The sequence below is a fragment of the Colossoma macropomum genome, unplaced genomic scaffold, assembly GCF_904425465.1.
Source record: "Colossoma macropomum unplaced genomic scaffold, Colossoma_macropomum, whole genome shotgun sequence".
NCBI lineage: Eukaryota > Metazoa > Chordata > Actinopteri > Characiformes > Serrasalmidae > Colossoma > Colossoma macropomum.
In genome coordinates, this window is record NW_023494795.1 from 9,569,852 (window position 1) to 9,581,990 (window position 12,139).

General features: G+C 35.0%; 1 protein-coding gene across 1 annotated transcript in view; it reads left to right on the forward strand.

Annotated features, from left to right (window-relative positions):
* Positions 1 to 12,139, forward strand: part of adgrf6 (adhesion G protein-coupled receptor F6) — a 228,232-nt gene that overhangs the window by 44,012 nt on the left and 172,081 nt on the right. Inside the window, exons 25-44 of the mRNA XM_036582596.1 lie at positions 279 to 425; positions 739 to 912; positions 1,267 to 1,290; positions 2,122 to 2,268; positions 2,586 to 2,759; positions 3,116 to 3,139; positions 3,980 to 4,126; positions 4,445 to 4,618; positions 4,973 to 4,996; positions 5,830 to 5,976; positions 6,295 to 6,468; positions 6,823 to 6,846; positions 7,689 to 7,835; positions 8,149 to 8,322; positions 8,677 to 8,700; positions 9,532 to 9,678; positions 9,997 to 10,170; positions 10,524 to 10,547; positions 11,379 to 11,525; positions 11,844 to 12,017. Coding sequence (XP_036438489.1) covers positions 279 to 425; positions 739 to 912; positions 1,267 to 1,290; positions 2,122 to 2,268; positions 2,586 to 2,759; positions 3,116 to 3,139; positions 3,980 to 4,126; positions 4,445 to 4,618; positions 4,973 to 4,996; positions 5,830 to 5,976; positions 6,295 to 6,468; positions 6,823 to 6,846; positions 7,689 to 7,835; positions 8,149 to 8,322; positions 8,677 to 8,700; positions 9,532 to 9,678; positions 9,997 to 10,170; positions 10,524 to 10,547; positions 11,379 to 11,525; positions 11,844 to 12,017 — 2,391 coding nt within the window. The remainder of the gene's footprint in view (positions 1 to 278; positions 426 to 738; positions 913 to 1,266; positions 1,291 to 2,121; positions 2,269 to 2,585; positions 2,760 to 3,115; positions 3,140 to 3,979; positions 4,127 to 4,444; positions 4,619 to 4,972; positions 4,997 to 5,829; positions 5,977 to 6,294; positions 6,469 to 6,822; positions 6,847 to 7,688; positions 7,836 to 8,148; positions 8,323 to 8,676; positions 8,701 to 9,531; positions 9,679 to 9,996; positions 10,171 to 10,523; positions 10,548 to 11,378; positions 11,526 to 11,843; positions 12,018 to 12,139) is intronic.

The following is a 12,139-nucleotide window of genomic DNA, read 5'->3' on the forward strand; positions in this document are numbered from 1 at the left end:
GGGGATCAGGACCCTCTTGGGACTGCTAACCCCAAAAATGGGTTGCACCGTGAAATAGGTTAAGAAGCCCTGATATAAGTCATGAAGGCATAGTATGTTTATAAAACATGATGCTTTCAGATCATGATTAAAAGGTCTGTTCATTTATTTTTTTTCTTTAATGGAGAAATCGACGAATGTGCTGAGATTCCTGAAGTGTTTGGTCCAAATGCAAACTGCACCAATACTGTTGGAAGCTAGGGTTAATGCCATTTCATTCCAAATAATGTTATTTACAGCGCCACCTTCCACTGAATACGTGGTTGAGATTGAGATTGACACATTGGACGCAGCCGTGCTTAATCAGCTGAGAACTCTTCTGAAGAACCTCAGTTTACCCTTCGGAATAAGTGACATTCAGATCACTGAACTCAACATCACTACAGGTAACTGTCCTCTCTGTCTGTGCCGAGACTCACTGTTATAAAATGTCATACGTCTTTGGAGGCTCTGTATTTTTTAGCAATTAAATATTTTAAATATCTTATATAGATGCTTTATTTTATTTTTATTTATGTCTATTCCTTGAATCTTTTGGTACTTTTCTCACAATTACACAAAGCATATTAAATGATTTGAATTAGTTTATTTGTTTAATTTTACAGTACCATTTATAATCTCAATATAAATGGAGCACGAAGCTCAATGGTCCAGTTTTGTCGTCGTTTAAGAGCTTTGTGTGTTTCTGTTTATTCACAGTGTGTCTTTTGAATAATACCGGATACCAGTGCCGGTGTGAGGATCAGTATTTCTGGCCGTGTAACAAGTGCGCAGCATATGGACCCTGTGACAACATTAATAACGTCACATGTGGATGCATCAAAGCTGTTCCAGTTGATGGACAGTTCTGCCAACCAATGACAGAGCTGACTAGTATGTATTATCTTTAATATAAAAATGATCACGCCAAACAACTTCCTTTTTTATTTTAGTTTATTTTTTTTGGTTGTGCTTTGCCTTAAACACTATTTGTAATTGGGCATTGGTGTAGAACTAGATTGTTTTGGAATACAAGATAGAATATCAGTTACTTGTAACTTTGAAATATCTAAAATTGTCTGTTTGCTTGGTAGAAGTTTGAGGTTTTTGACCAATTTAAAAAGCGAGACAGTGCAGTGATGAATGAAAACGAATGATTAATTGTTGACTGAATTATTACATTTTATTGGAGTTTAATCTTAATGTAATTATTTGTGTAATTGTTTTTTTTTTGTTGTTGTTTTATAGATATCACTGTATGTCCCACTCCAGGTAAGTAACAGCATCTGTACCCATTCAGTCAGCTTACAATCTATCTTATCTAGACTTGTAGCACTTTTTTTATTACTCAAACTTATCAAAGCATGTGTAGAGCCTGTTCTAAATCTGTGCAAAAGACCAAACAGTACACCAGAAAATTTACAGAGATTGACGATAAATTCTGCACATTCTATGCCTCTATGCACATGTATTGATGCCCCAGTAGCCTTTTTTCAAAAAGCATTGACCAGGGGAGAAGTAGAATTGAATTTGTACATGTAAATATTTACCTTTTAAATATAAAGTGCAATTTTTCATTTTACATGTAACAATAAAGTAAATTCTTGTAAGAGCCTAATTAATCCCCTTGTGCAGTATGGGGAACTGGTTACAGAAATCACTTTAGGTAATTTCTCTCTTTTTGCTTTTTCCACCAAAAAATACTATGCATTATTGTTTAGTTTGTTTTCTGTAGTGTTTCCAAATCCCACAGATTGTGATTCAGATGCAATAGCATACAGGCTGTGGTAAGCGTTTGACTGTTTCAATCAGGGTTTCTTAACCTGGGGATCAGGACCCCCTTGGGACTTTTAACCCCAAAAATGGGTTGCACCGTGAAATAGGTTAAAAAGCCCTGATTTAAGTCATAAAGACATAGTATGTTTATAAAACATGATGCTTGCAGATCATGATTAAAAGGTCTGTTCATTTATTTTTTTTCTTTAATGGAGAAATCGACGAATGTGCTGAGATTCCTGAAGTGTTTGGTCCAAATGCAAACTGCACCAATACTGTTGGAAGCTAGGGTTAATGCCATTTCATTCCAAATAATGTTATTTACAGCGCCACCTTCCACTGAATACGTGGTTGAGATTGAGATTGACACATTGGACGCAGCCGTGCTTAATCAGCTGAGAACTCTTCTGAAGAACCTCAGTTTACCCTTCGGAATAAGTGACATTCAGATCACTGAACTCAACATCACTACAGGTAACTGTCCTCTCTGTCTGTGCCGAGACTCACTGTTATAAAATGTCATACGTCTTTGGAAGCTCTGTATTTTTTAGCAATTAAATATTTTAAATATCTTATATAGATGCTTTATTTTATTTTTATTTATGTCTATTCCTTGAATCTTTTGGTACTTTTCTCACAATTACACAAAGCATATTAAATGATTTGAATTAGTTTATTTGTTTGCTTATTTTTACAGTACCATTTATAATCTCAATATAAATGGAGCATGAAGCTCAATGGTCCAGTTTTGTTGTCGTTTAAGAGCTTTGTGTGTTTCTGTTTATTCACAGTGTGTCTTTTGAATAATACTGGATACCAGTGCCGGTGTGAGGATCAGTATTTCTGGCCGTGTAACAAGTGCGCAGCATATGGACCCTGTGACAACGTTAATAACGTCACATGTGGATGCATCAAAGCTGTTCCAGTTGATGGACAGTTCTGCCAACCAATGACAGAGCTGACTAGTATGTATTATCTTTAATATAAAAATGATCACGCCAAACAACTTCCTTTTTTATTTTAGTTTATTTTTTTTGGTTGTGCTTTGCCTTAAACACTATTTGTAATTGGGCATTGGTGTAGAACTAGATTGTTTTGGAATACAAGATAGAATATCAGTTACTTGTAACTTTGAAATATCTACAATTGTCTGTTTGCTTGGTAGAAGTTTGAGGTTTTTGACCAATTTAAAAAGCGAGACAGTGCAGTGATGAATGAAAACGAATGATTAATTGTTGACTGAATTATTACATTTTATTGGAGTTTAATCTTAATGTAATTATTTGTGTAATTGTTTTTTTTTTTTGTTGTTGTTTTATAGATATCACTGTATGTCCCACTCCAGGTAAGTAACAGCATCTGTACCCATTCAGTCAGCTTACAATCTATCTTATCTAGACTTGTAGCACTTTTTTTATTACTCAAACTTATCAAAGCATGTGTAGAGCCTGTTCTAAATCTGTGCAAAAGACCAAACAGTACACCAGAAAATTTACAGAGATTGACGATAAATTCTGCACATTCTATGCCTCTATGCACATGTATTGATGCCCCAGTAGCCTTTTTTCAAAAAGCATTGGCCAGGGGAGAAGTAGAATTGAATTTGTACATGTAAATATTTACTTTTTAAATATCAAGTGCAATTTTTCATTTTACATGTAACAATAAAGTAAATTCTTGTAAGAGCCTAATTAATCCCCTTGTGCAGTATGGGGAAGTGGTTACAGAAATCACTTTAGGTCATTTCTCTCTTTTTGCTTTTGTTGTTTTTTCCGCCAAAAAATACTATACATTATTGTTTAGTTTGTTTTCTGTAGTGTTTCCAAATCCCACAGATTGTGATTCAGATGCAATAGTATACAGGCTGTGGTGAGCGTTTGACTGTTTCAATCAGGGTTTCTTAACCTGGGGATCAGGACCCCCTTGGGACTTTTAACCCCAAAAATGGGTTGCACCGTGAAATAGGTTAAAAAGCCCTGATTTAAGTCATAAAGACATAGTATGTTTATAAAACATGATGCTTTCAGATCATGATTAAAAGGTCTGTTCATTTATTTTTTTTCTTTAATGGAGAAATCGACGAATGTGCTGAGATTCCTGAAGTGTTTGGTCCAAATGCAAACTGCACCAATACTGTTGGAAGCTAGGGTTAATGCCATTTCATTCCAAATAATGTTGTTTACAGCGCCACCTCCCACTGAATACGTGGTTGAGATTGAGATTGACACATTGGACGCAGCCGTGCTTAATCAGCTGAGAACTCTTCTGAAGAACCTCAGTTTACCCTTCGGAATAAGTGACATTCAGATCACTGAACTCAACATCACTACAGGTAACTGTCCTCTCTGTCTGTGCCGAGACTCACTGTTATAAAATGTCATACGTCTTTGGAGGCTCTGTATTTTTTAGCAATTAAATATTTTAAATCTCTTATATAGATGCTTTATTTTATTTTATTTTTATTCATGTCTATTCCTTGAATCTTTTGGTACTTTTCTCACAATTACACAAAGCATATTAAATGATTTGAATTAGTTTATTTGTTTATTTTTACAGTACCATTTATAATCTCAATATAAATGGAGCACGAAGCTCAATGGTCCAGTTTTGTCGTCATTTAAGAGCTTTGTGTGTTTCTGTTTATTCACAGTGTGTCTTTTGAATAATACTGGATACCAGTGCCGGTGTGAGGATCAGTATTTCTGGCCGTGTAACAAGTGCGCAGCATATGGACCCTGTGACAACGTTAATAACGTCACATGTGGATGCATCAAAGCTGTTCCAGTTGATGGACAGTTCTGCCAACCAATGACAGAGCTGACTAGTATGTATTATCTTTAAAATAGAAATGATCACGCCAAACAACTTCCTTTTTTATTTTAGTTTATTTTTTTGGTTGTGCTTTGCCTTAAACACTATTTGTAATTGGGCATTGGTGTAGAACTAGATTGTTTTGGAATACAAGATAGAATATCAGTTACTTGTAACTTCGAAATGTCTAAAATTGTCTGTTTGCTTGGTAGAAGTTTGAGTGTTTTGACCAATTTAAAAAGCGAGACAGTGCAGTGATCAGTGAAAAAGAATGATTAATTGTTGACTGAGTTATTACATTTTATTGGAGTTTAATCTTAATGTAATTTTTTGTGTAATTGTGTTTTATTATTTTGTTGTTTTATAGATATCACTGTATGTCCCACTCCAGGTAAGTAACAGCATCTGTACCCATTCAGTCAGCTTACAATCTATCTTATCTAGACTTGTAGCACTTCTTTTCATTACTCAGACTAATCAAAGCATGTGTAGAGCCTGTTCCAAATCTGTGCAAAAGACCAAACAGTACACCAGAAAATTTACAGTGATTGAAGATAAATTCTCCACATTCTATGCCTCTATGCACATTTATTGATGCCCCAGTAGCCTTTTTTTCAAAAAGCATTGGCCAGGGGAGAAGTAGAATTGAATTTGTACATGTAAATATTTACTTTTTAAATATCAAGTGCAATTTTTCATTTTACATGTAACAATAAAGTAAATTCTTGTAAGAGCCTAATTAATCCCCTTGTGCAGTATGGGGAACTGGTTACAGAAATCACTTTAGGTAATTTCTCTCTTTTTGCTTTTTCCACCAAAAAATACTATGCATTATTGTTTAGTTTGTTTTCTGTAGTGTTTCCAAATCCCACAGATTGTGATTCAGATGCAATAGCATACAGGCTGTGGTGAGCGTTTGACTGTTTCAATCAGGGTTTCTTAACCTGGGGATCAGGACCCCCTTGGGACTTTTAACCCCAAAAATGGGTTGCACCGTGAAATAGGTTAAAAAGCCCTGATTTAAGTCATAAAGACATAGTATGTTTATAAAACATGATGCTTTCAGATCATGATTAAAAGGTCTGTTCATTTATTTTTTTTCTTTAATGGAGAAATCGACGAATGTGCTGAGATTCCTGAAGTGTTTGGTCCAAATGCAAACTGCACCAATACTGTTGGAAGCTAGGGTTAATGCCATTTCATTCCAAATAATGTTATTTACAGCACCACCTCCCACTGAATACGTGGTTGAGATTGAGATTGACACATTGGACGCAGCCGTGCTTAATCAGCTGAGAACTCTTCTGAAGAACCTCAGTTTACCCTTCGGAATAAGTGACATTCAGATCACTGAACTCAACATCACTACAGGTAACTGTCCTCTCTGTCTGTGCCGAGACTCACTGTTATAAAATGTCATACGTCTTTGGAGGCTCTGTATTTTTTAGCAATTAAATATTTTAAATCTCTTATATAGATGCTTTATTTTATTTTATTTTTATTCATGTCTATTCCTTGAATCTTTTGGTACTTTTCTCACAATTACACAAAGCATATTAAATGATTTGAATTAGTTTATTTGTTTATTTTTACAGTACCATTTATAATCTCAATATAAATGGAGCACGAAGCTCAATGGTCCAGTTTTGTCGTCATTTAAGAGCTTTGTGTGTTTCTGTTTATTCACAGTGTGTCTTTTGAATAATACTGGATACCAGTGCCGGTGTGAGGATCAGTATTTCTGGCCGTGTAACAAGTGCGCAGCATATGGACCCTGTGACAACGTTAATAACGTCACATGTGGATGCATCAAAGCTGTTCCAGTTGATGGACAGTTCTGCCAACCAATGACAGAGCTGACTAGTATGTATTATCTTTAAAATAGAAATGATCACGCCAAACAACTTCCTTTTTTATTTTAGTTTATTTTTTTGGTTGTGCTTTGCCTTAAACACTATTTGTAATTGGGCATTGGTGTAGAACTAGATTGTTTTGGAATACAAGATAGAATATCAGTTACTTGTAACTTCGAAATGTCTAAAATTGTCTGTTTGCTTGGTAGAAGTTTGAGTGTTTTGACCAATTTAAAAAGCGAGACAGTGCAGTGATCAGTGAAAAAGAATGATTAATTGTTGACTGAGTTATTACATTTTATTGGAGTTTAATCTTAATGTAATTTTTTGTGTAATTGTGTTTTATTATTTTGTTGTTTTATAGATATCACTGTATGTCCCACTCCAGGTAAGTAACAGCATCTGTACCCATTCAGTCAGCTTACAATCTATCTTATCTAGACTTGTAGCACTTCTTTTCATTACTCAGACTAATCAAAGCATGTGTAGAGCCTGTTCTAAATCTGTGCAAAAGACCAAACAGTACACCAGAAAATTTACAGTGATTGAAGATAAATTCTCCACATTCTATGCCTCTATGCACATTTATTGATGCCCCAGTAGCCTTTTTTTCAAAAAGCATTGGCCAGGGGAGAAGTAGAATTGAATTTGTACATGTAAATATTTACTTTTTAAATATCAAGTGCAATTTTTCATTTTACATGTAACAATTAGGTAAATTCTTGTAATAGCTCAATTAATCCCCTTGTGCAGTATGGGGAACTGGTTACAGAAATCACTTTAGGTCATTTCTCTCTTTTTGCTTTTGTTGTTTTTTCTGCCAAAAAATACTATACATTATTGTTTAGTTTGTTTTCTGTAGTGTTTCCAAATCCCACAGATTGTGATTCAGATGCAATAGCATACAGGCTGTGGTGAGCGTTTGACTATTTAAATCAGGGTTTCTTAACCTGGGGATCAGGACCCTCTTGGGACTGCTAACCCCAAAAATGGGTTGCACCGTGAAATAGGTTAAGAAGCCCTGATATAAGTCATGAAGGCATAGTATGTTTATAAAACATGATGCTTGCAGATCATGATTAAAAGGTCTGTTCATTTATTTTTTTTCTTTAATGGAGAAATCGACGAATGTGCTGAGATTCCTGAAGTGTTTGGTCCAAATGCAAACTGCACCAATACTGTTGGAAGCTAGGGTTAATGCCATTTCATTCCAAATAATGTTATTTACAGCGCCACCTTCCACTGAATACGTGGTTGAGATTGAGATTGACACATTGGACGCAGCAGTGCTTAATCAGCTGAGAACTCTTCTGAAGAACCTCAGTTTACCCTTCGGAATAAGTGACATTCAGATCACTGAACTCAACATCACTACAGGTAACTGTCCTCTCTGTCTGTGCCGAGACTCACTGTTATAAAATGTCATACGTCTTTGGAAGCTCTGTATTTTTTAGCAATTAAATATTTTAAATATCTTATATAGATGCTTTATTTTATTTTTATTCATGTCTATTCCTTGAATCTTTTGGTACTTTTCTCACAATTACACAAAGCATATTAAATGATTTGAATTAGTTTATTTGTTTAATTTTACAGTACCATTTATAATCTCAATATAAATGGAGCACGAAGCTCAATGGTCCAGTTTTGTTGTCGTTTAAGAGCTTTGTGTGTTTCTGTTTATTCACAGTGTGTCTTTTGAATAATACCGGATACCAGTGCCGGTGTGAGGATCAGTATTTCTGGCCGTGTAACAAGTGCGCAGCATATGGACCCTGTGACAACATTAATAACGTCACATGTGGATGCATCAAAGCTGTTCCAGTTGATGGACAGTTCTGCCAACCAATGACAGAGCTGACTAGTATGTATTATCTTTAATATAAAAATGATCACGCCAAACAACTTCCTTTTTTATTTTAGTTTATTTTTTTTGGTTGTGCTTTGCCTTAAACACTATTTGTAATTGGGCATTGGTGTAGAACTAGATTGTTTTGGAATACAAGATAGAATATCAGTTACTTGTAACTTTGAAATATCTAAAATTGTCTGTTTGCTTGGTAGAAGTTTGAGGTTTTTGACCAATTTAAAAAGCGAGACAGTGCAGTGATGAATGAAAACGAATGATTAATTGTTGACTGAATTATTACATTTTATTGGAGTTTAATCTTAATGTAATTATTTGTGTAATTGTTTTTTTTTTGTTGTTGTTTTATAGATATCACTGTATGTCCCACTCCAGGTAAGTAACAGCATCTGTACCCATTCAGTCAGCTTACAATCTATCTTATCTAGACTTGTAGCACTTTTTTTATTACTCAAACTTATCAAAGCATGTGTAGAGCCTGTTCTAAATCTGTGCAAAAGACCAAACAGTACACCAGAAAATTTACAGAGATTGACGATAAATTCTGCACATTCTATGCCTCTATGCACATGTACTGATGCCCCAGTAGCCTTTTTTCAAAAAGCATTGACCAGGGGAGAAGTAGAATTGAATTTGTACATGTAAATATTTACTTTTTAAATATCAAGTGCAATTTTTCATTTTACATGTAACAATAAAGTAAATTCTTGTAAGAGCTTAATTAATCCCCTTGTGCAGTATGGGGAACTGGTTACAGAAATCACTTTAGGTAATTTCTCTCTTTTTGCTTTTTCCACCTAAAAATACTATGCATTATTGTTTAGTTTGTTTTCTGTAGTGTTTCCAAATCCCACAGATTGTGATTCAGATGCAATAGCATACAGGCTGTGGTAAGCGTTTGACTGTTTCAATCAGGGTTTCTTAACCTGGGGATCAGGACCCCCTTGGGACTTTTAACCCCAAAAATGGGTTGCACCGTGAAATAGGTTAAGAAGCCCTGATATAAGTCATGAAGGCATAGTATGTTTATAAAACATGATGCTTGCAGATCATGATTAAAAGGTCTGTTCATTTATTTTTTTTCTTTAATGGAGAAATCGACGAATGTGCTGAGATTCCTGAAGTGTTTGGTCCAAATGCAAACTGCACCAATACTGTTGGAAGCTAGGGTTAATGCCATTTCATTCCAAATAATGTTGTTTACAGCGCCACCTTCCACTGAATACGTGGTTGAGATTGAGATTGACACATTGGACGCAGCCGTGCTTAATCAGCTGAGAACTCTTCTGAAGAACCTCAGTTTACCCTTCGGAATAAGTGACATTCAGATCACTGAACTCAACATCACTACAGGTAACTGTCCTCTCTGTCTGTGCCGAGACTCACTGTTATAAAATGTCATACGTCTTTGGAGGCTCTGTATTTTTTAGCAATTAAATATTTTAAATCTCTTATATAGATGCTTTATTTTATTTTATTTTTATTCATGTCTATTCCTTGAATCTTTTGGTACTTTTCTCACAATTACACAAAGCATATTAAATGATTTGAATTAGTTTATTTGTTTATTTTTACAGTACCATTTATAATCTCAATATAAATGGAGCACGAAGCTCAATGGTCCAGTTTTGTTGTCGTTTAAGAGCTTTGTGTGTTTCTGTTTATTCACAGTCTGTCTTTTGAATAATACCGGATACCAGTGCCTGTGTGAGGATCAGTATTTCTGGCCGTGTAACAAGTGCGCAGCATATGGACCCTGTGACAACATTAATAACGTCACATGTGGATGCATCAAAGCTGTTCCGGTTGATGGACAGTTCTGCCAACCAATGACAGAGCTGACTAGTATGTATTATCTTTAATATAAAAATGATCACGCCAAACAACTTCCTTTTTTATTTTAGTTTATTTTTTTTGGTTGTGCTTTGCCTTAAACACTATTTGTAATTGGGCATTGGTGTAGAACTAGATTGTTTTGGAATACAAGATAGAATATCAGTTACTTGTAACTTTGAAATATCTAAAATTGTCTGTTTGCTTGGTAGAAGTTTGAGGTTTTTGACCAATTTAAAAAGCGAGACAGTGCAGTGATGAATGAAAACGAATGATTAATTGTTGACTGAATTATTACATTTTATTGGAGTTTAATCTTAATGTAATTATTTGTGTAATTGTTTTTTTTTGTTGTTGTTTTATAGATATCACTGTATGTCCCACTCCAGGTAAGTAACAGCATCTGTACCCATTCAGTCAGCTTACAATCTGTCTTATCTAGACTTGTAGCACTTTTTTTATTACTCAAACTTATCAAAGCATGTGTAGAGCCTGTTCTAAATCTGTGCAAAAGACCAAACAGTACACCAGAAAATTTACAGAGATTGACGATAAATTCTGCACATTCTATGCCTCTATGCACATTTATTGATGCCCCAGTAGCCTTTTTTCAAAAAGCATTGACCAGGGGAGAAGTAGAATTGAATTTGTACATGTAAATATTTGCTTTTTAAATATCAAGTGCAATTTTTCATTTTACATGTAACAATAAAGTAAATTCTTGTAAGAGCCTAATTAATCCCCTTGTGCAGTATGGGGAACTGGTTACAGAAATCACTTTAGGTAATTTCTCTCTTTTTGCTTTTTCCACCAAAAAATACTATGCATTATTGTTTAGTTTGTTTTCTGTAGTGTTTCCAAATCCCACAGATTGTGATTCAGATGCAATAGCATACAGGCTGTGGTAAGCGTTTGACTGTTTCAATCAGGGTTTCTTAACCTGGGGATCAGGACCCCCTTGGGACTTTTAACCCCAAAAATGGGTTGCACCGTGAAATAGGTTAAGAAGCCCTGATTTAAGTCATGAAGACATAGTATGTTTATAAAACATGATGCTTTCAGATCATGATTAAAAGGTCTGTTCATTTATTTTTTTTCTTTAATGGAGAAATCGACGAATGTGCTGAGATTCCTGAAGTGTTTGGTCCAAATGCAAACTGCACCAATACTGTTGGAAGCTAGGGTTAATGCCATTTCATTCCAAATAATGTTGTTTACAGCGCCACCTTCCACTGAATACGTGGTTGAGATTGAGATTGACACATTGGACGCAGCCGTGCTTAATCAGCTGAGAACTCTTCTGAAGAACCTCAGTTTACCCTTCGGAATAAGTGACATTCAGATCACTGAACTCAACATCACTACAGGTAACTGTCCTCTCTGTCTGTGCCGAGACTCACTGTTATAAAATGTCATACGTCTTTGGAGGCTCTGTATTTTTTAGCAATTAAATATTTTAAATCTCTTATATAGATGCTTTATTTTATTTTATTTTTATTCATGTCTATTCCTTGAATCTTTTGGTACTTTTCTCACAATTACACAAAGCATATTAAATGATTTGAATTAGTTTATTTGTTTATTTTTACAGTACCATTTATAATCTCAATATAAATGGAGCACGAAGCTCAATGGTCCAGTTTTGTTGTCGTTTAAGAGCTTTGTGTGTTTCTGTTTATTCACAGTCTGTCTTTTGAATAATACCGGATACCAGTGCCGGTGTGAGGATCAGTATTTCTGGCCGTGTAACAAGTGCGCAGCATATGGACCCTGTGACAACGTTAATAACGTCACATGTGGATGCATCAAAGCTGTTCCAGTTGATGGACAGTTCTGCCAACCAATGACAGAGCTGACTAGTATGTATTATCTTTAAAATAGAAATGATCACGCCAAACAGCTTCCTTTTTTATTTTAGTTTATGGGTTGTGCTTTGCCTTAAACACTATTTGTAATTGGGCATTGGTGTAGAACTAGATTT